Source organism: Alexandromys fortis, unplaced genomic scaffold, assembly GCF_014885135.2.
Source record: "Alexandromys fortis isolate MF-2015 unplaced genomic scaffold, M_Fortis_MF-2015_v1.1 scaffold_10, whole genome shotgun sequence".
Taxonomy (NCBI): Eukaryota; Metazoa; Chordata; class Mammalia; order Rodentia; family Cricetidae; genus Alexandromys; species Alexandromys fortis.
In genome coordinates this window covers 17,451,905-17,476,423 of record NW_026067895.1, presented here as the reverse complement: position 1 = coordinate 17,476,423, position 24,519 = coordinate 17,451,905, and the positions used below count along the sequence as shown (strand labels likewise).

The 24,519-nt window shown below is 37.6% G+C and overlaps 1 protein-coding gene across 3 annotated transcripts; it reads right to left on the bottom strand.

Annotated features, from left to right (window-relative positions):
* Nucleotides 1-2,097: 2,097 nt before the first annotated feature.
* On the bottom strand, nt 2,098-23,734 carry Lipk (lipase family member K). Of its 3 annotated transcripts, none has more exons than XM_050159468.1 (9): nt 23,631-23,734; nt 22,138-22,268; nt 20,540-20,738; nt 19,777-19,886; nt 18,624-18,760; nt 11,649-11,795; nt 10,119-10,190; nt 7,567-7,638; nt 2,098-2,351 (listed from the first exon to the last, which is right to left on the bottom strand). In XM_050159468.1, exons 1-9 carry the CDS (start codon nt 23,732-23,734, stop codon nt 2,112-2,114), a joined length of 1,212 nt encoding a protein of 403 aa, XP_050015425.1. In that variant the 3' UTR covers nt 2,098-2,111. The 3 variants fall into 3 exon arrangements, with proteins under 3 accessions (XP_050015425.1, XP_050015429.1, XP_050015435.1); XM_050159472.1 differs by having other exon boundaries at nt 22,138-22,255; nt 23,633-23,734; XM_050159478.1 differs by having other exon boundaries at nt 20,540-20,642; nt 22,141-22,255; nt 23,633-23,734.
* Between the last annotated feature and the right edge of the window lie 785 nt (nt 23,735-24,519).

The window sequence follows — 24,519 nt, the reverse complement described above, 5'->3', positions numbered from 1 at the left end:
TGGCTGGGAACTAACTAGCAGCCTCCCTGCAACAGAGACCTTTCTGAACACACAGGCCATATAGCAGAAAACTCAAAGAGGACATGCAACTATAGTATGGCAAAAATCTTCACAGAAGAGAGATAACTCTAGATGTACTCTTCATGAGCTACAAAATAAGCATCAAAACATTTTTTTTGAAAATACCTGGACAATAATATATTTCCCAACATTATTGAAAAGAATAAAAATAATTCAGCAATGTAAAGTTAAATGACATTCAATAAAATGATTAAGCACACAATAAAGCAGGATATCATAACTGGGATAAGCAGAAGTCTATAGAACAGACTAATAAATGACTGTGATGCCTGCATATGCAGAAAGTATATTGAAATAAATATTAACCGATTGCTGTTATACTCAGGGATTTAAAGAAAATAAGCAGTGGAAAATACAGAAGATATGTAAAAATGCCTAAATGGTGTGTAGATGTGAGAAACTCAGTTTTTAAGATAAAAGTGCACATTAATGATTCCAACTGATCATATGTAACAAAAGAAACCAGCAGAGAACATGAAGACAGGAGCAGAACAGCCTAACACGAAGCCCACAGGAAAATTACCAGTGAGACACATGTTCAGTAACCAGTGAGTCAATATCGAGTGGCCTCACACACACAACTAGGGATTTAGAAAAAGTGGGGCTTCAAGACTCTTGAAGAAATAATACTTTTAAATACTATTTTGGTGGACAGTAAATCTACAGACCCCAGAAACTGAAGTCCATCAAAGTGCTAGGCTGTGCACTAGCATCACACCAAGCTCCTCTGGGTCAGGTCACTGCAAACTACTGAGCACCAGAATCTTCAAAGAAGAGGAAAAAACCCACAGCGTTCAAGGAAACAAAGAGCAGAGGCTGCAGACTTGCAAGTCCTTACTCCAGAAGATGAACAGTTTTAAAAGACTAAAAAATAACAACAAAATTCAAACATGTGGATGCAAATTCCATTCTCAGAAAATAGAAGTCTTCTAGAAATAAAAGCAAAAGGACATTTTCAGATAAATACATGCTGAATGAACCAGTCATTAATAATCTACAACCCAGTGCTTAAGGAATCTTATTAGATCAAAGGATAACAGGTGAAATTAAGATGGAGGTAGATCAAGTTTTCAAGCAATTATATATCAACATGTAATATGCTGTAATAAATGTGTTGGTAGATGTAATTATGTATTACATAATTATAAGATTGTAATGCTTTACATTATGGGAATACTTAATACTAATTATACAATTAATAGAATAAAATATTACATTTATTATATAATTGCTATATTTTAATGGTTGGTAGCTTATTATTAGTGACAACAATAGAACAAAGTTAATAACTTATAACTGTGCACATTTATTTTGTCACTGTTTTGGAGTTCATGGATGTAGGCATGTTATTGCTGGAGGCTCCAGCCCTGGGTTGCACAGGCTGCGATCAAGGTTGATTTTACAATGGGAAGCTTCAGTACAAAAGAATACGCTTCCATAGTCAAGCAGAGTTGAAGCAGAACTTATTTTCTTGTAGCTGGAGATTGGTTGACGGTCCTGGTTTTTGCTGGCCATTGGCTGGAGACTACTCTCATGTCTGAGAAGTCATTCACTGCTCCTTGCAATGTGGGCTTCTTCATTGTTCTTTTTGTCTCAAGCCAACAGTAGCTCTTGCTTTAGACTGTTTAAACAGAATACCAAGTCTTATAATATAATGAGATAATGGCATTCCATCACCTTTGTCAAATAGAATAACCTAGCCAGAGGTATGGCACCTATCAACTTTGCAAATGCTCTTGATGCTACTTGCAAATGAATAAATGAGTACTATAAATAGTTTGATTATTCATGCTGTACAATGACATTTGCTCTCTTTAAATCAAGAAAGTTGAATCACTAAATCTCCAATGTGAGTGTGATTAAGTTTAAATAATATTCCACGCATGGGTCTCTCTCTAAGAACACTGAATTCTTTCCCTCACAAAAAGGAGGGGAGAATACAAGTAGAGAGCTAACAAGATGTCACCATAGAGTCAGTCTGTCTCATTATTACTGCAAGACATTCACCTGCTTGTATAAAGAGAGTGCCTTTAATTTTGTGAATATTCTTCTATCATTCTAATCAGGTCTTGGTAAATTTCCCAGGGCGCATCCTGTCCAAGGTAAAAATCCAAATGATTGTAGTGTGGGATCTCCTTGTAGTAGATAAGGTTGGCGACTTTAGGGAGCAGATCTTTAGTGTCCTGGGCATCTGCCACAACATCCTGTCCTCCGCTCCACATGGCCGTTGGGACCCGCATCTTAGTGATGTTGTACACAGGTGGTGTAAGCTAAACGAAGTGAGGGAGGGAGAGGGAGAACTATATTATGGAAAGAAATAAAGCCATTAGATATTGCGCTAACTTTTCAAATCCCAATCTGTTGAGCTTAATGATATATAAACATGAAAATAGTGTTAGTCAGTTATCCACTGCTGTGAAAGAGAAAAAAAATAACAACTAAAATTTGTTTTCAGAGGTTGTAGTACCTGGTTGACTGTCTTGTTTGCTTTTACACCTGTTTTGAGGCCGTGCATCATGACAGAAGCACACAGCTGAAGAAAGAGCCCTCCATCAAAGCCAAGAATCAAAGAAAGAATGTTCATGCAATAATGTGTTAGGAAAACAAAGGGAAGCCGTCACACTCCTGACTTGCACTTTGGGGCAGATAGGAAAGGGTACTTGAAGAAGTGTTTCCTTAAAAAGAAAGGGTTTCTCTTTCCCGTAGAGCTTGATCCAAGAGTTGTCCTTTTTTAATAACTACTGGACAGGATAGATGTCTTTCTCATGTGCAGAAATCTGGGCACAGTGGTTTTTTGACAGTTGTGCTTCAGAAGGCTTTTCAGAGAACATTTATAGCAACATATGGAAACTAATACTTGAAATATGTTTAAAGAGATTTATCAGTACACAGAAATAGTATGGCTTAGGGCTAAATACCCAGCAAACTTCCCTTACACATTCCTCTTATGTATGTCACACCTTCTTTGGCTACCTGTAGAACCTCATTGTTTTCCAAAGACCTTTCCTCCAAATGCTATTGAATGCCTTCTTTTCCAAATTCTTCATATTTTTCTGCCAGTTGCCTCAAAGTGAATATCTGATCTATTGTTCTCCTGATAGCTCTAAATCTGCACTACAACTCTGCTAGGATTTTCTCTGTTTTGCCATTTATCCTTTTCTGGAAAACAGAGGAGAAGATATTGCTGCTATGGCACAACAAACTAATGCTCCTTTCTTTCTCTCTCAGAAGTCCAGCTTGTCCTTCTTCCTGTGTATGGGAATTATGACTGAGTACTTCCATTCTGTGGGAATAACTGCATGTTCCCATATCTCTCTGAAGAATCTGAGAAGTGCCTTGGCCCCTGAGTCTAATGTAGCCACCTCCAGTTCCTCCTCTGTGATATCATCCATTCCTGGGGCCTTGCTGCATTTTATTCTCTTGGTAGCTTCCTCTACCTTACTCCTGTCAATATTTAATATTTCCTCATAATCTGTGGTGTATGAGTGACTGCTGAAGTGTTTTTTTTTGTAGTCTAGGTTGACAGCATTAGGGTCATTGATAGGGTGTCAAAGTATTGTCTCCATCTTTGCCTTACTTCCCATGGTTCTGCTAATAAATGACCCTGCCCATCTTTAATCACCTGAATCTAAGGAGCATGTCTGGCAGTTATCAGTCTGATAGTTTCGTAGACAAGAGGTGGTTTATTATGGAGTCTAGCCTCTTCGACCTCTTTGCAGATACCTTGTATTTACAGCTCTCTATCCTTTTTTGCTCTTCTTTTGACCTCCCTGCACAGATAGCTGTGGTGTTTTGCTGTCTGTGGATTGCCTCTTTAGGTTTTTTTTAGCTTTCTTCTTTCTTCTGCCAGGTGATCGTCTCTGCAGTAAGCCATTCTACTGGTGTTGCCTTTTGTATATGAGACCTTTGTCTTGAGCTGCCTTCTTTACAACTCTGAAACCTGGACAATGAAATGCTCCTCAAACCAATGGCTGAATATGTTTGAGATGGCATGTATCAGGAGGATTCTAGACATCACACAAAGAGACAGGCTGCACAATAGATGGAGACATTAAGAAACATCTCCATCTATAGATGGAAGTAAACTATAGATTATGGTAACAGCATTTGAGATACTTCCCCATGGTATAAGAATGAATGATGGCACATACCCGGGATAAAGCAAAAAAAAAAAAAAAGGCCCAAACAAAACGATGGATAGACAGTACAAAGGAAGACTGTGGAACCTTGGGTATGACAATAATATAAGCATCTAGGACTACCCAGGATAGGAACAACTGCAGAACTACCATAAATGGGGTACCTATGCATGCTTTAAGCATTGCTAGAGCATAAATGATGATGAGGTTACACCTTGATCTAAATGACTAAGTATCCCTGCGGGTCCTTCTGTGTCCAAAAGACCCACCATAGTGATTCAGTAGCATCTGTCCACAAGATGATCTAAAACTAGATCAGAAGATTTTCTGGCACCTTGCTCCTTAGCTGTGGATTTTTCTTTGACTTTAAAATGTCAAGAGCTGTGTGAGGTAAAGTCACCATATGAGTACTATTTTGGAAAGAGTCAATGACTGGAAATAGAAGTCTCTGAGCAAAACTGAGAGTGAATCGCATATACAGAGGAGAGAGAAGATCTGATGGTACTGCAGGAATCCAGAGTTTTGATTCTTTCTTTTCTTTTCTTTCTTCTTTTCTCTTTCTTCTTTCTTCTCTCTCTCTCTCTCTCTCTCTCTCTCTCTCTCTCTCTCTCTCTTTCTTTTTCTTTCCTAAAAAGACTTTCATTTTGCTACTTGGTAATGAATAATTGACTACTGTAAATAGTTTTTTATTATCCGTGCTGTAGAATGAAATTTGTTCTCCTTAAATTCAAAAGCTGAATCTTTAATATCCAATGCGAGCATAATGAAGGATAAATGATATTCCAAGCATGGATCACTCTCTCTAACTCCACAGAATAGTTGGTCATACAAAAGCTCTCTCTCCCTCCCTCCCCCTCCCTCCTTCCTCCTTCCTTCATTCCCAGGAACATACCCTAAGATCACAGGGACACACATTAAGAAGGTAGCCATCTTCAAGCTAGAAAAAGAATCTCACTACCATATAGCCTTGATGGCACCTTTGCCATGGACGTAATACTTCCAGTACTGAGGCAACAAGAACAAAGGACCCCTGAAAGCTTTTTTTTTCTCAATAGAATTCTGCTTGGGGAAGATCATGACAAGGTGAAAGGGCATCTCAAGTTCTCTTCCAAAAGTGACGCTCAGGCAGAGAACACTGGTATAATTAGATTGAGGGTTCCTTTCAGTTGATGGGCTTGTGCCTGGGAGTTTGAGCTTTAAAATAGTAAAAGTATATCATCCCTCTCATCTATTAGTCGGGGGCTTTCTGGAATGTGGCAAAGGAAAATTAGTAGTTCTGAGAAAGCAACACAGAAGGTAAAGAAGGAAGGGAGTGTAGATTGGCACTGTGAGAGGAAGGGGGTTCCAGAAAGCCTGGCAGTGTCCCAAATGTAAAGTCAAATTAGGGAGAGTGGGATCTGGCTTTTCCTGACTGTGGTTTCCTTAAGCACCAGGGTACAAAGCAGAAACACTTAGCTGCAAAGACATAGCACACTAAAAAGGGAAAACAAAACAAAAACAAAAGCAATGCAATGTTTAGACATCAATAGATACAGGTTAGCTTTCAGAAACAGTCAGACCCAAAGTCCCTTGAGCTGGAATCCCTTTACTCCAGTGAAATGATTACTCTGATAAGAAGGCAGACATTGAGGAGAAAGAATATCAGAAATGAATAATAAAATTCTGCTTTAAGTTGTATCTGCTAACTTTTGCCAGGAATTTTTAGTTTATTTGTAAGTTGACAGTGAGAAATTATATTTACTCATTTAGAAATTATATTTCCTTAGCAATGAAGGATCACTAGTGATTTACATCAGTAATTTTATATCAGTAATTGCACCCATATAATTTATGGTGTCAGAAAATGTAGTTGTGACTAAAGACCTTTCAAATATGCATAGCTCATTATTTTTTATTGTTTAGTTTTTTGAGACCATGGATTTTCTGTGAAACAGTCCTGGCTATCCCAGAACTCACTCTGTGGATTAAGCTGGCCTCAAACATAGTTCTTATTCTGTTTGCGTCTCCACCAAAAGTTTCATGCAAACTATCCATATCTGATCCTCTGACACCCCATATGTATGGTTATCATTCCAGTTTATAAATACAAAGATGAAGTTGATAGCTCTGACCCCATTTTCATCCAAGTGTGATCATAAGGTGTGATCAGTGTCTAAAATGATCTTCTTAAGGAAACCACAAACTCTTGGTGGAAGAAGGAAGACAGTTACCCAAAGAGAAACGTGTCAGCTTGACAGTTTTTTTTTTTGGTACCTGTCCTTGTACCCAAACCCATACATGTACAACTTTAGCAGTTTGGGTTGCTGTATATAGCTTTTATTATATTTAGGTATGACCCTTGTATCCCTAGTCTCTCCAAGACTTTTATCATAAAGGGATGTTGAATTTTGTCAAATGCTTTTTCAGCATCTAATGAAATGATCATATGGTTTTTTTCTTTCAGCTTATTTATATGATGGATTACATTGATAGATTTTCGTATGTTGAACCAGCCCTGCATCTCTGGGATGAAGCCTACTTGATCGTAATGGATAATTTTTCTAATGTGTTCTTGGATTCGGTTTGGGAAGGCAACCAGATTTTTCAAAACAATAAAAATAATGGATTTTATCTATTTATGCTATTTATTCCTTGCAATTTTGAAAAGCTGGTGACAATGTTTTATGTTTTATCTCAGTCTGCTATGAGGAAGTCAAATAGTGATTGGGTCTTCCAACGCAGTTGGAAAAAGTAACAGTAGCTAATACCATACACGGTTTTAGTGTAGGGTATTCATTTTCATCCTTGATATTAAGACGTACCTTAATATTCCGTTACCAATTGGATAGTATCAGTTCTCCCTAAAGATGGCAATTTCAGATTGATGTGTTGCAAATGATCCGTAGATTGGGTTTTTTAAAGTAAAAAAGACCATGCTGAGGGACTACTAGAGCAATGCTAATTTTACTAGGTGAAGTGGGGGGTCATGTTTTCTAATCCTGTTTTTAAAACAGTGATATAAAATTTTGAGAGTTCTTCTTTGTTTGTTTTTCTGGTGAAGGAATGCGCAGTGAAAGAAAAATAGAGAAATAAATTGCAGAATTCCTTAGGTCATATTCTAGTTATTTGGCAGTTTACTTCCTTGAGTCTCTAGGATAATGAGGACAATAAAGTTTCAAGTGAGCATCATGAGGATTAGAAACATTGATGATACACATAAAGCCAGGAAGCATCATGTGCTAGCAGCAGTAAGAATGCCTATTGTAGCTGATGCAGAGCTGTAAACACTTAAATACTTGAGTGGAAGCTGTTCTCGCTGGCTCCTTGCAGCACACCACTGGCTATGATGAGCATTTGTGTTGCCTACCTGATTGAAATGCATCATGTTCTGGTTAGCGTTGCCCCAATCAAAAGCTTGGAGTCGACCAGAATTGACAGCCTGAGATGAAATAAAAGTAAAAATCACATTACAGTGACATAAGTAAAACATGTGCATTTAAAACTCACGAGCAAGAAATATAAAAAGGAGGTTGGTAATATTCCCACTCATTAGAACACTGATCAATAACGGAAATGAACACTGCTTCATAGGACTGATACAACCTTTATAACCTTCACCCATATATTTTGAATGAAATCTGCAGATAATAATGCTTTCAAATGTTACATTACACGATGGATTTCAGCAATTTATATCGGCACATGTTTATAGAAGTATGGGCCACACTTTCAAAACACTAAAAATGGTTATGGCTGTTATTAAACAACTATGGAGATTACTGCCCCCCCCCCGAAAGTGTCCTTATGCTATTATGGATTCATTTCCTATTACTAAACGTTATTTTCATCATTAGGAAAAAGTTAAGATATGTGGACTGCCCGCTGCTTCTGTGCAGGGCCAAGCCAGTGTCATGTCAGACTGTAAGTAAGAGAGGTGGGCTGGGTGCTGCAAACAGTGGTGATGACCCAGCCTCACACCTCAGTATTTAGACTTCAACTATGTGAGTAGAGGTATTCAGACGTTTATAGTTTCCTTGATTCTGTTCTTTGCCACCTGCCACCCTGGTGGAATTAAAAAGGCAGATATTCCAGATTTATATCAAGCACTTAATTAATTTGTATTCACTCATGGTTTTAATTCTTTTGTTTTAAATTCTTTACTTCCATAACATCATATATAGTATTATATATCATATATTATATACATTATATTATTTATGATTATATGGGTTATCTTTAAATATGCATGATATATAATGTTATGATATAGATAAAATGTTATGGCAGTAAAAATGTGTGTGTGTGTGTGTGATATTAAAATTCCGCACGGTTTAAGCAATGAGAGGCAGCAGAGCATATTTTTTAGAATCTGGAGTCTAGAGTCTAATCAGATTGTTTTATATCCAGACTTGATATGCGTCTTATGCAGAGTAAGATATTTGTGAGGTGTGAATGATGACGGCATTCCTCTAATTGGATGGTGATATTAAGTAGGAAGATGTGTACAAAGCATTCAGTCCCTGGTAATGTGCAACAGAGCGCCGTCCACCGGCTTCACTACAAGTCAAGTATGTTTTGTTTGAAACCCTTGAGATCAGCTGTACTCTTGATTTTAAAGTTTTAAAATAATATTCTTTTATTTTAGAATATTTGCATGGATTTTATATATTGAGCATGTCTAATTCTGAAGATCCCCAATTTACCGTGCTCCAGATTATAAAGCATTTTGAGTGTAAACTCCTGGATTAGAGAAATCCAAGCAGAACTATAGTTAGAGAAGTAGCAGCTCTCTTGCCTTAGCTGTCTGTCTACAAATGTTTCTTCATTTCTGTCAAAAGAAAGAGTTTAACTGTAGCTGCATAAGGCACCGATTGCAACATTTGTAGAATGGGCATGTAAGTGCCTTCATTGAAAAATTTTCATGTGAATCAGTGAGATGAAAGAAATAATATATAAAGAGCAAGAAGAACACGCAGTAAGTGGCTCATGAACTGTAAGCATGAATTTACGTTTCCTAGATACCAGGACCATTAGAGGCTGTACCCCTGTCTTCATCAGTAGTGAGTCTCATGCTTAGATCAGTCTTTATTCGTAGTAGTATGGATTCTATCTACCCCAAAGCTTCCAACTTTTCCAGAAACCTTCAGTGCTTCTCCTACTATTTGTAATGGATTCTCATTTTCAGCTTTAAAGCAGGTTACATTACACGTTAAAATGCAAGTTACTTTCTCTAACTAACTCATTTTATCTCATAAACAGATAGATAAGGGTTATGCTTATTTTGCTCAATTCTTTTAAAAGGATGGAGCTAACATGACTGATCAGTAATACAGGCAAAGTTATAGGAATAACTAATGTTTATTCATGTACATCTTGGCCCAGAAACTTGTACAACTTAATTGAACTTGCTTTATCTATGAGCTTACTGGATATTGAGTAATCTTATTAAACAAAATTATAACTGTGGGCAAACCCACAAACTGTTTGCCTTTTTTAATCCCTTTGTAAAATTCCTTCTGTTCAGAATAAAGCATTCTCTTTGCATGCTGAACAGCCCCGTGGGCTAACTGGAAGATGAACAGGTATTTCTGGAACAGGCTGTACCATTTTACATAAAGTTGGACTAAGGCTAATGATTTCCCAGAAGAGGAAAAACAAACCTTCCCCGAACAGGCTGAGGGAGGAACCTAAGGATGAGAACTCATTGAGAATATGTGGGACGCAGACTCCTAAGCCAGGCACTGAACACAAGAAGAACAGATGACAGCAGAGGTCATCCAAAGGAGGAACTATTGCTGGTCCTAGAAGCAGCACTATGATTGGCAGGTACCTGCACGCCCTGCACGGAGCTCTCTGGGATCACCCCTCAAGGATTTTGCAGATGCTTGAATATGTCAGTCGGGGAGAGAGAACATGTACCTGGGCCCAGTGCAGCATGTTCTGAACAGATGTTCCTGCTTGACTCTGTGCCAGGTAAACATCCAAGCGACTCTGTAAAGAGATCATTTCTCACCTAGAGGCTACTCGGGAAAATGTGCAGACATTCGAAAAACACTTTATATATCAACAATGATCATCTTTAGGGACAATGTATTTTATATCTTTGGGGACATTATTAATGAAAGAAACCCATCATGAAGGATATTTTCCTCCCGAGGCTTTGTTCTCTGTGCTGCATAATAGTTCCCTTCAGCCCACAGAGGACATCTGACTGGTTGAATGCAGAAGGTTATGGACCTGCTCTTTATGGACTCACCTCACACTTTCAAAGGGTTAAAAACTTTAGTAACCCTTTACTCTACTTTGTATATTTTATTTAAAAAAAAAAGCATTAATATGAAACTTTGAGGGGCTGGAGAGATGGCTCAGTGGTTAAGAGCAATGACTGGTCTTGCAGAGAGCCTGAATTCAACTCCCAGAACTCATACGGCAGCTCACAATTGTTTGTAATGTCAGTTCCAGGAAATCTGAAGCCCTCGTTTGGCTTCTGCAATCACACCATGCACATGGTACATATAAAATGAAAATAAATAAATTAAAAAATAAATTTAATAAAAAACTTAGCTCAAAAATATTGGAAATAGATCTACATGTTTCTACTCATTTCTAGGTTTTAAAAAGTGTCAAATCTTCCATGGGGCTTTTAAATGTTTGTAGGATACAATTTATATATATACACACACACTCACACACACATCTATATTCTGGATGAGATTCTTTCACAATTTAAAGTTCATTTTTGAATATAAGAATCATTATTCTACCAATTGAGCATCAAAAATTTTTCAAAATTACTTCTATTTATCATCAGTGTAAGACTACTGAAAAAAAGTAAAAATCCCATGGCTTGAGTTCAGAGCATCTGTATTATTAGTTCCACCAAAACTGCGGTGGGCCTCTGGCTGTGCTGCACTAAAAGTATCTGTTCTTCCAGATGTTATAATACCCCATAATCCAGTCCTTAGCTGTCAGTCAAAAATGGATTTGACCAAAGAGAGCCTCCGTCTTTAAGGGTATCGCTTTATTATGTATTTTCAAATTCTCGAGCCAATTTGCTTAGCTCTACTAGCTCTACTAATGAGATGTATTTGCACTTATATGACATTCTTACCTCTTTATAATGAGCCAGCACCGTTTCCCAATAACTATGTGAAATGAGAAAAGAGTGTATCTTTTAAAAAAAAGAAAAAACTAGAAGTTCTGTCTCGAAGGTTTTTTTTTTTTTTTTTTTTTTTTTTTTTTTTTTTTTTTTTTTTTGTTAATGATAGTCAACTTCAAACCCTGGTTGGAACCAGGAAGATGCTCATTACATCCCAAAAGACAAAAAGGAGGTCATCAATGTGGTTTTCCACAAAATCCAAAGTCACCTCTCACTCTTAATCCACAGTCACCAGTCACTCCTTATATAACAAAATCATTGGCTTCCTGGAAGTGATTATCTATACCTACCATGTTTAAGTTTTGGCGATCAAATCCACTTAGAGAAAACATGAAGTTGCTGCACATAGGATGGAATATCTTATGGTTGCACACTTTGGTGGCAATGAATTGTTCAAGCAATGTGTGAGAGGAGAACATTTTGTCACCAAACAATACCTGCAAGATGGGTGTAAAGCATCATTAAATGTCATATGCATGGATGTCAACAGTGAAGAGTGCTTGTTCATTCATGCAAGGTCAGGGCAAGTGTCAGTACTGAGCCTGGATGAAACCAGGAGGCTGGTGAAACTTTATCTCTGTACTCTACTAATACTTTTCATGAGAATCTTTCATTGGGACGTTTTGGGCATGTTTCCTTAGAGAACAGCCTACCCAGGAATTGGCAAAACTTCAAACAAAAAAAGCCTTTCTACATGGTTCTAGCTTCTCTTTCTCATAACCTAAGAAGAATTTAGTTCCTATTTGTCTAAGTATTTGTTCCTGTACAATGGGAAAATTGGGATCTTCTAAGCAGAGCCACCATGGAGGCTCTAGATCACGTTTGAAGAACGTCTAATGAAGTTCCAAGAACCCAGCAAAGAGCTCCAGCAAATAACTACCATCCTAACTGGTGACTGAAAGAGGCATTAAACCTTCCCTTTACTGCTTTCCCAGAAACAAAAGCTGTACCCTAAGTAGTGAATCTCTGCCGATGAAACTGCAGGCAAGGCTGCGAGCTAAGTGCCCTTTTTAATTCTAGCAATCTATCACATCACAGAACTCATTGGATCCCTGTGTGTATCAGTCAGATATGGCTTTCATTTTGTCACGCAGTGAATTTCACAGTATTAGGATACGTTACAGAGAAGGTGAAAAGATTATTTAGAAACAGCCCACTACTGTTAAAACTGGCACAGATCTCTCCTGAAATCTCCTTTTTACTGACTATTGCAACAAATAACAGAAAAACAATAATAATAGACATTTATCTGTATTGCATTGATGCATTATAGGTTTTATACTTTATTAAACTGGAGTCAATAAACTAAATTTCTTCAATTCTATGTCTGAAAAAAATTTATATTACAGAACTGAAAGGAATTTCTATTTAATAAAACATTCATCTACTAGTCATAGAAACTTTGATAGAATATTTAAGACACTGTGACCTAATTAATATAACTTTTAGGTCAAAGAGAAAGGAGACAGAGAGAAGGAAGAAGGAAAGGGAAGTAGGAGGGAGGGAGAGAAGAAAGAGGAAGAAGGGAATGAAAGGGAGGAGAAGAATTATTCAATTAAACTGGTTCAAGATACACAATTCTTTAGGCCAGAAGGCAATAATAGGTTATTGCAAAAATAATCTTATTCATCTATCTTCTTCTTCATTTTGCCACACTTACTATGCAATCCTCATAATTACTCAATTACCAAACTGTAATCCTGTGTAACTGTCCCCATCATAATTTAATAATCGTGACAACATCTATTCATACTGTGAATTTATGTTTAAAAAGAATATTGACACCTATTCAGTGTTCTATGTGTGAAAACCTAAATTTCCATGTAAATAAGCAATTTAACTAAAAAGAAAATCTAATCTGAATACTGAATGTTTTTATTTTTTGTTTACCAATACCTTTTCCAACTATCTATGGGGGAAATGTACATGACAAGAAACAGCCAGTAAATTCACATAGTCGGCCACAGTAATATGTGAAGGAAGAGGCTGTATTATCACATAGGTCCTCAGTCTCTGGTGGGCTAGTCAGGTTCCCCCAGTACAGGGGGAGACAGAATTGTAATCTTGTATTTTACTTCAACTCTATGGCCAATATTATGCATTGACTAAGGAACAAATAATTGTTCCTTTATCCTGACCTACAGAAGAGTATAGTATAAGATTGCAGGAAGTCTGGCTCCTGTGTACAGGTGGACACACTACTGTGTAGATGTAATTCCAGCTTGATCCTGGAGAGGGCATATTTGTCACATGATAATTGGCACACAGGTTCCTCTAAGAATCTTGGCACTATTGTGAGAATTGAGCCATTTTTGTATTTTTGAAAAAATGGCATGTTTAGTGGCTGTGGGCGAAACAGATACAATGCTTATAGTATCATCTCAAGGACTAGTGCAGCTTCATAAGCCCTACCCACTGTGAGCACATGACTGGCCAAGCACAGAGTTGTTTGCATTACTTCTCCAAGGAGTGTTTACTCAACTGGCCATCCTTATGTATGTATCTGTGACTTTTTCTGGTTGACATTGAAAACTATGAAACTACATTCGATAAGAGTATCCCCATGATCCCTGCACCTGGGAGGCAGAGGAGGGGAGATTGCCACTGTCAGATGCCTGATTTGTACGTGAAGTTTTTAAGCTAGACAGTCCCAAAATGGAACCACCACCATCCAAACAGTACAGAAACTATTACACAGGAGCAAAATCATCATCTTTTATTTGCCCAATGAGAATAAAATTGGGGTTCTGGCTCTAGTACCCATTAGGATTATTTGAGAAAGGTTGCTTGGTTTATCTAAGTTTCAAGCTTTTATTTTAAGAAGTGAAGATAACTTTAACCAATGAGCTGAACAGAGAAGGTAAAAAAAAAAAAAGGTTCAGTGTAACTGCAGATTCAAAATAAAATAGGGAGAAAAGAATACAAAGAGACAAATGCCCAGAGGTAGAATAGGGTGTGGAAGGGAGAAACTAAGTAAACGCCAAGTGCTGTACATTTAAATCTAAAATAAGCTTAATTAATATGTTAATGATCAAAAGCATTATTTGTTGAGTTTGTTATTGGCCGAGAATGATGCTTACACATATTTTCTTATTGAATACCCTAGCATGGTACATTCCATCCACTGATGTTGGATTCCCCTCTGTATGCTGTATGCCATTGTTAACAAAGAAACTGCTTGAGCCTATGATATGGTAGAACACAGCTAGGCCAGGAGAACTAAACTGAATGCTGAGAGAAGACGGAATCGAGGAGATGACATGGAGCCGCCAGAGGAGAAAGACATGAGCTGCCAGCAAAAACCTTGCAGGTAGGCCATAAGCCTTGTGGTAAAATATAAAATAATAAAAATGGGTTAATTTAAAATGTTCTGTTTACATGGGGCTTTTTATGACAATGAGTCATGTCTGCTCCTGGCAACACCAATTTACTTCAGAGAAGATAATGGGCACTGAAGAAACTCCATATGATGAAGTACAATTAAGAAAAACTCAGAGACAGATATCGGGTTCAACCTGAAGACCAGAAAATCAAAGCAACCAGTCACTGGCTCTTACCTTGACCTTAGTCTGAAAACGGTGATCTTGCTTCCAAGAAAGCTCAGAATGAGACTGAGACTGAGAGCTGTCTCCTCTCATTTTATAATCCTCTCTAGCTCTGAGATTAAGGGTGTGCACCACTACTGCCTGGTTTCTATGGCAAGCTAGTGTGGCTGACTGGGATCAAAGGGGTATATCATTGCTACCTGATCTGGAAGACTGGCCAGTGTGGCTGTTTTACTTTTCTGATTTTCAGCAAGCTTTATTTATTAAAATACAAATGAAATGCCACTACAATATGGAGTTTTCTTTAAATGTGACAAAATTAGACATTTGGGCATGAAACTACTCTTGTCTTGGCTGCTAACAGTATGAACTGGACAACAAGGACAAAAAGGAATAAGAGTGTTGAACTTTGCCAAGAAAAGGCAAGATAATCCTTCAATATTCCTGCTTCACAGAAAAGTCTGTCAGATATTCTAGTCTTATAATATGAAGATGGATGCCCCAATATTATAGAGGAACTTTGGGGTGACTGTCCAGGCAGCCAGATGCCTCTGTCAGTTCTATGGTTTTGGAAGTTGTTTGCTGTGCACTTTTTGTTAAGTCAAATAATATTATATCCTTTGGGGTCTTTGATGGAACTGAATGCAGATTAAAAGATAAGAGTTAATTTAATTTATAAGAGTTAGTTAGAAAAAGCTAAACTATAGGTTATGCTTTCATAATTAATAGTAAGTCTGCAGGTCATGATTTGAGAGCTGGCTGGTAGGACAGAGAAAGATTCACTACAACAATCCCAAGAATAAATACAGACAATGAAAAGTCACTACATGGAACATTTGCCAGAATAGATGATACGTTTAAGTACAACTAAAACCCTCTATGAATTTTTGAAAATTAAAAATCTTGGACTGGAGAGATGGCTCAGTGTTCATGAGCACATACCGCTTTTGCAGAGGACCTGAGTTTAATTCTCAGCACCCATGTCAGAAATTCAAAGATCAGTTGTCACTAACTGCAAGCAACTAGATCTCAACATTGATACTGTAGAAGAAATGAGTTAGTTCACTGACGCATAAGCCTGGCCAATACTGAAAAATAAACAGAAACATGAAAAGGTCAATAACAGCTAGCAATAAGGACTTGATAAGGAATAGTCAATAATGACTAACAATAAGGAATTGATAAAGAATAGTCTTGTATCAAAGCAGACCTCACAACCAGTGGCTTCACTGGTGAATTCTACCAAGCACTTATAGAAGGGCTAATATTAAAATTTCCAAAATTATTCAAAAGGAAAAGGAAGGATATCTTCCAAATTCATCCTATGGAGCCATTATCTTGATATCCAAACCAGAAAAGCAAATAGCAAACCAGAAAATTATAGATAAATATTCCCAGTGGACAGATGGAAGTATACATATATATATACAGAATGTAGTAAACCAAATACAACAAAATGAAAAGATAATATATCACAGTCCAATGAAATTCATCAAAAAGATGCAAGGGTGGCATAAAATATACAAATAAAGCTCACAATAGAATATATCAACAGAACGAAAGACAAAAACAATAACAATAAAAATCAGCAATAGATAGCGGCCTGGTAATATATCTCAGCAGGTGAGAGTACTTGCTGTTCAAGCCTGGTGACCTAAATTTTATTCCTGGAACACATGTTGTATTAGAAGAAGAAAACCAATTCCACAAAGTTTTCAACAAACCCAACCCATATGCAGTTCATGCCATACATGTCCCTTTATAAATAAATTACAAAAACATGTTATCACTTCAATAGATGCAGTAAATTTTTCATAAGTTTGAACATTCTTTCATTATAAAAACTGTGAACAAATTAGTATGAGAGGGATGTATCTCAACCATAGTCAAATATATGCACAATAATCCCACAACTAGCATCATCACAAATGGGGGAAACTGCAAGCTCTCAAGGATCTGAAACAAGACCAAGTGTCACACTCATCGCAATATACAATCCAGGAGTGAAAGTCCTCACTGAAGCAATAAGGCAGACACATTGCTCACGTACTTATTATCTGTCTTTATGTATTTAGGAATACCTCTGATACATACATCAACTCAAACTCAAACTGATTATATAAGCAAGGTTGGCCTTTAACCCCCTGCCTCAGACTCCTGACTATGCCTGCAATTTTGAAAGAAGAAATTCAGCTTGTCACCATTTGCATATGGTAGTTCATACATATAGAAAACACCAAAGACTACCCCCAAACTACTAGAACTAATAAATGAATTTGACAAGGTTGTAGAATATAAAATTAATATATTAGTATGGACATTAGTAGCATTTATATATACCAATAGAAAATTATCCAAAAATGAAATAAAGAAAGCACTCCTATTTAGGGTAACTATAAAAAAATAAAATATTTTAGAATAAATTATCCACCAGCAAATACTTTCTACAATGAGAACACTAAGATGGATGAAAGCAATCAAAGAGAACATAAAAGCTAGACATGCCATGTGCATATATTAAAAGAGCCCATCAAAAATAGTTGAAATTAAATTATTATCAAAATAACCATCCTATCTCCGGAGAATAAGAAACACATCCTAAAATTCATATGGAAACCTGAACAGTTAGAACAATATTGAGCAAAAAGAACAAAGTTGGAGACATACTACCTGATTTAGTGACGTAATGCAAAGCTGCATTGATAGAAGTGTCGTGGCATTGACATAAAACCAAGTACATACAGGCTACTAGAACAAAATGGAGAGACTAGAAATAAGGCCACATGTGACAGTCAAGTGGGTTAGGAAGACACACTGGGAAAGCTGCAGCCTCCTCAATAAGTCATGCTGCAAAGATTGGATGTGCATGTGCCGAAAACTAAAGGTAGCCTTCTTCTGGTACAGAAAAGTAAACTAAAAAATGGACAAAGTTTGCAAAACCTGAAACTCTCAGAAGAAAGTATAGGAAAAGAGTTTTGAAATGTTGGAATTATCTAGGAATTTTTAATATATAGGACCCCTGCATCATTGCAAACAAAAGCAAAAATAAAACTCATAAAACTAGCAAGCTTCAGAAGAGCAAAGGAAACAATGCATGAAAGGAAACGAGGAAAGAAAGAGAATATTTGTAAATTACACATCTCATGAAGTTGATGCAAAAAAATGTGTGAGGGACTCAGCAGCCTAAAAATCTGATTAGAGATGAGGGCTAGAATTAAATAGATGTTTTTCAAAAGAAGATGCGTAAGCAATCCTCAAGTGTGTGGAAAAGAAATGCTCTACCACCACCGGGGAAACACAAAGCCATGGGGAAGCACTCCAGTTAGAGAACCTTTTATGAACAGTACTGCAGGTAACGGGCACTGAAGATGTGGAGAAAGGAAACTCTACAGAGAGCAGGTGTTGGAGATGGAGTATGGGAAGTGAAGGTGGAACAGGAACAGCATTCCTCAGAAATATCTTGTAGGGTCTCATTTTAGCTGTGTGGGAGGTGATACTGAGGATAGATGTTCTGTAGTGAGAGGTGATGACACCAGAGCAGAAGGCATCAGTACCAGTTCCCGCTGATAAGATACCGCACCAACCCCAAACCCGTATGGACCCTTTGATTACTGTTTACGTAATTAAATGTTTGAACAATGCCACCTGTCTTCTCTTGCGATCTTTGGAAAGAGAGAGACTTCCAGTTCCTTCTGCTTTAAACCCAAGGAACCCACATACCTTGACGGCTTGCCTGGAAAGGGCAGTTAATTTTTTCATGGGACTTCTGGTGTATTTTACTGTGACCACTGGAGCGAGTGCAAAGAATACCTTAATTTTTTTAGCCAGTTCTGGATTTGTCGAGAACGCTATGAAGGCTGCAAGGAAAGAAGACATTAGCTCACACAAGCTTCCAATTCTCTTTGTCACAAATCACTCTAAAAATAGCTCTGTTGAACACAATGCAAAGCAAAAGTGGGAGTACTATTTATGCAGAGGAATTTCAAATTTCTCAAGGATAGACTGGGATCTTTCTTGTGGCATTCCAGTGCACTTGTATAGAGAGTGTGGAAGAGGAGGCCCAGTCACATTATGTAGAACATGCATCTTAAACTCCAGAGACCAGGTTAACTCAACCTTGGTGCAATGTAAACCAAGTTAACATCTTGGCTTCTAACTGTGAAAGTTTCCTCCTTTGTATCAATCTCAGTTTCTTCAAGATATAAATGAGGATAACAGAATCTTCAGAGAATGACCATTACATGTATATATGAAATTACATAGGCATGTGCATATGTGTATATAATTTTTTATACATTAAAATACTACATAGAATATATATAAATCTAATATATATAATATAATAAATAAGTATATATATAAATCTTAAAGTGCTGCTTTTTATTTTTAATCTTTTGAAAATTCTGAATTTAAGAATCTAAGAAGCCTAAATATTGCGGTCTCAAATGTGCCCTTTTCAACAAGGGATACGAGTGAGAGGCCCAGGGTGCTCTATTATTATCCTCTCTAGCTTAGCCCATTGCCTCCCTAGCAAACAAAACCACACTGATCATAGCATATAATCAGCTTCATAATTCTATACTTTTGTTTTCCTGTCTTTCTCTAGACTGTGAGAGACTCAAGTGGAAAATGGGCACCATGTTTATCTTTGTTTCCTCAGAATATAACCTGGGATTTCGTTGTTTGCGGAGAACATGAATTAAGTCCTGTCAATCTTCAAATACCTAGAGGAAATAGTTTCTCAAAGTCCCAGAACCAGAGATTACAGAGAAAAACAAACAAACAAACACGGAATCAAATGAACAGCCTGACCCCTCTACAAACACAAAAGAAAATCCCTCACATTGTCTGATTGCATCTGCCCCAAACATACCTATAGTGGTACCCTGGGAATGGCCCACATAGAAGAGTTGCTTCTGTCCACTCTTCTCCAGGATTAGATTTATTGTGGCTGGAAGATCATATTTAGCCATCTCATCCAAACTGCCATAGAAAGGGCAAGATAAGAAAGCAAAGATAAGTGGTTATTCGATCTGCAGTATTTGCAAGTATTCCTTGTAGATTTGGGTACACAGCTTTGGCTGGGCATGAGAGGAGAGTGAGGGCAGTGTGTCTGGACAACTTGTCAGGTTCTATCTTCACATCATCATGGCAGAGGCCCCACTGTCAGGACACTGCAGTGAAAAGCGTCTGATGCGAAAGTCTCAGAAATAGGGAATGTCTCCTGACTTCCAGAAAACATGCAGGAATGAGGCCATGGAACCAGTGGCCTTAGTGATCTCTGTGGCATTGTTCTTACCTCCCGAGGAAGTGTAAGCCTTATCCCTGTGACTAACATGTCAGAATCCAGTAATAACTCTCTGCTACCCAGCCACATTTTGACATGTACAGACAACCCCTGCCCCCTGCCCGCTGCAAGTCAGCTACATCAGGAAGGAAACAGGGCTTTAGAAGCAAGCATAGATACAGTATCTAGAGCGTTTCTTTTGAGTTGGAAGAGAGCCTGAATGGTGAGGAAATTCTAATTCCCTTCCTGTAGATTCCATTGGGTGCCTTTGGACAGAGAAGGGAAAACCAAGAAGAATTTATGCTTTTTAAGTGAGCAAACACTTTATTCACAAACAGGCTTCTCTTACCTGAAAGCCCAATACTGAGGTGACTTGGGAGACAATCTCAGGTGTTTTCTGGACCAGGTGTTTCCTCGGCTGTTCCCCAGCCACACGTCATAACCACTATCGGCCAGAAGGAAAGCCAAGCTGTTGTTGGGCAAGTTGCAAATCCAGTTACTCGCAGAGGCAACTAAGCCATGCTGCAGATACACAACTGCCTTCGGAGCTGAAAAACAGACAAAACAAGTTCCTTCTCTGACTCCCTCAGGCAGCCGGCCAACCCTGCTTTCTGACTTCTTCACAGGCACGCAAGGTTAAGAGATGAAATTCTGTGTCAGGAAAGCCTAGGGTCCAGCCTTTTAGTGACCTGGGACATGTGACTAAGTCTTACTTTCCTCATTTATAAGGGAAAAACTACGGATAACATATTATGTCACCTAGGTATTTGGTTAGAGTCACATTTTTCTGGCTCAAAATCTATGTTGCTATGTATGTATGTGCTTCATTTTATGTATATATTAGGAAACAACAGCAAATGTCTCTCACGGGGGAGGTTTAAGTATTCAGTTAAAAATAAAATGTAAAAGACTTTGAGGCAAAATAAATATTAACTCTACTGTTATTTTCATTCATATTATTTTATTCCTTAAGAAGCATCTTATGGGGAGCTGGAGAGTTGGCTCAGAGGTTTAGAGCACTGGTTGCTCTTGCAGAGGACCAGGGTTGGAGTCCCAGCATCTGCAGAGCAGATTACAAGCATGTGAAACACTAGGACCAGGGCATATGACACCTTCCTCTGGCCTCCACAAGCACCAGGCACATATGTGGTGCATGGACACAAATGCAGGCAAAAATGTTCGTGTATAAAAAAAAAATAAAATAAATCTAACCAAAAGGAGCATCTTATTAAAACTTTTAGGCCTTCCTGAAATAATTCAAATGATGAAGTTGCCAGGTGTTTCACAAAGGAATGACAAAGGACAACTTTCTTATCACTGAAAAGCAGTAAAGAGTTTCTGCCAAATGGGTCATTATTGCTTCCTGCACACAGCAGAGGGCGGGAAAGGCCCTTCAATGACGCGAGAGGAAGCACTAGTCGGATGAGACTTGCTTGAAAGAATGAAATCACACTGGTTGCTGGAGAATGAGATTATACACTAGTTAGCCTCAATTACCATGCATTATGATGGAAGAGATTATGTCTCATCCTGGATTTGAATATCATAAAGCTAGGAAAGGTTTTCAGGTTGCATGGATTTGGAAGGCAAACGGATAGATGTTAGCGACTTATTGCATTTGGGATGTCAGTGAGATGACTTTGGCAAGGATCACTCCTGGGTTTCTAAACGATAGAGCTAGTACTGGGAAGAGGACACGTTTCCTCTTCTGTGTTTAGGTAGTTGGAGAGACAAGATATGGAGAAAGGGAAAGACCAAGTAAACAGTATATATTAAAAATGGCAACATGCTTTTAATAGTTGTATAAACTCGCGGTTGGAGATGCCTTTCCTTCCTCTGATAGAAAAGATTACAAACCTATGTAGAGAGAAAGCTATCCTGCTGCTGCCAGGACACCTAGGTGTTTCTACTTTAGGCATTTTGATCTCAAAGCAAAGTAAATCATACCTGTTTTCCTTGAACACCCTTTGCCATGAGGAATCCGGTAAGTTCCGAGGATATAACCGTCCTCTGTTATAACATCGTACTTTTCATAAGGATAGCCCCAGTAAGAAATAATCTGACTCTGAAAGGGGGCAGGGGAGGAAAATATATACCTGTAATTCAGTTTGCTTTTTGTGTATACATTGCAATACAGTCCTTTAATTATCAATCCACTGTTCACCAATCTATGTGTTACGCAGCAGCATATAACAGGTAAAATTATAACGGCTTGGGAGATATTTCAGGAAGGGACTGAATGCAGAGGTGTAGCACAAAGGTGGAATGACTCGACATTTAGCATCCTTAGGATGGTGTCTAAGAACTCAGTGTTACTAATCCCGGTAGTTCATTCTTAAGAAGTTTTGAAAAGAAATATAAATAGCTGGTTTATGAGGAAAACCACAGGAGATTGGGAAGTATCTGGCGTCTAATGATAAGTGAGTTACTACCAAATTGGCTCCAAAAGGATATGAATGGAAGTGGTTATAAGATCCAGGAAGGGAAAGAGAAGGACCACATCAAGGGAGATGGCTGACTAAGCTAACTCTTCAAGATGAGTAAGGGCAGTCGAAAATATGAACCAAAACAAAAGACCCAAACAGTTGATATCACCCTTCTCTTTCTTTCTACTCCCCTGCTCGAGACTTCCATTGACTAATTGCATTGAACAAAATTAAGTTTGGGGGACTTTTAGACCTAGTCTTTCAAGGCCAACCTTTTGGGTAGAATGAAAGTCTAAAGGAACACAAAATTAGTTAGAAGGGCCAGAAGAAACTACCACAGACATATAAGGAGGCAGAAACAAGTGTTACAGGATAGACACTTGCTCTAGTTCACCAAGCCCTTTTAGAAGTCTTTGCAATAGAACTGCTCATATTTTAGAATTCAGAAAACTGAAGATCAGGAAAATGAAGTGATTTATTCAAGATAACATGCTAGGAAGAGAAAATGTTTGATTAATGAGACACTAAGTTTAGCTGCAAAGTCTATGTCTTTATCAAAAGATTATACATTTGCTTTTGTGAGGCACATAGTACATCCTTAAGTTGTGCTATTTCTTTGGATTTAAAGGTACATAAACCAACCTTGGCTTATTGAACCCTAAAGAACACCAATGTAGCTCACAAAACCCTGAAATTGGTATACAGAAAGCCCAAGGAAAAATTCCAGGGTATGTGACAGGGAATCACCAAAACAAATCCTGAACCTCCTCTTCAGGAATCCACCACGTAAAACAAAACAAAACAAACAAAACAAAACAAAACACTAGGATTGTTGCTCCAATGTGGGTCAGAGCTTTCAATTCTAGGATTAGCTAGTTGATAAACACCAAAACAGAAAGTCTGTATTTAGTCATTAAAGAAACTCTTGATAAGCAAATTATTCCTGAAACAATGAGTAATTAGTAATTTCATATCTTAGTGTTGTTTTGGTTTTGTTTTCTCAATGAATGACTTACAATGTTCATATAGGCTTCGGGATTTGTGATGCTCCCTTGCTTATAGCTGTGTATGGATCCGGGAAGAAGCATACACCAGGCTGCTGCTAAAAGCCACCGCATTTTGGAATCTGCCTGGGAAAGGAAATATTAATGCCTTCATCATCAAGGAGGAATCTTGCAAAAGGGAAGTTGGTGTGGTTCTTTAATTGCACTGATGAGGAGGATAGCAGAAACAAATTTCTTAGCTATGATTTAAAAAGCAGTACACTGTGTTATTAAGGATTCATTTCATGAACATCCTTAAATGGTGACCTTAGGTTTAAAAAGGAGAAAGTAGGAATAAAAGGATGAAAGGAAGGAAAAAGCTATAAAGAAACCAATCACGGCTTCAGTTCGTAACCAGATAAAAGAAATGATGGATAATTACATGAAAAATGTATTGACTAATGTGTTGCTCACAGAACATTGATTATTTCTGGGAATTGTATAAATTGCTTTTGCGTTATCTTTTTTATGGACTCTTGTGACATGCATCTCTACCACTGAGTTATAATTCTGGCTTCATAAGATATATTTTCCCCCAACTTTCCTGAATATAGTAGTAAACCTGAAGAAAATCAATATGTTGATAGTGTGTCAACCCTCTTTACATATTTAGAAACACTTCAATCTTTAACTCAGTAATTTTATTTACAAAAAATAGAACTAAAAATGATGAGGCATGCATTAAATATTCTTTATGCTGTATCTAATATAGAATAATTTTACAAAATACAAGATTAATAAAATCAATTATTCATGAATAAGAACCAAATTATTCAGCCAAAAAATATAAACTTTAAAAGTCAATTTAGAATGGGTTGAAGACCTTACTATAAGTTCTGAAACTCTGAAACTTCTAGAAG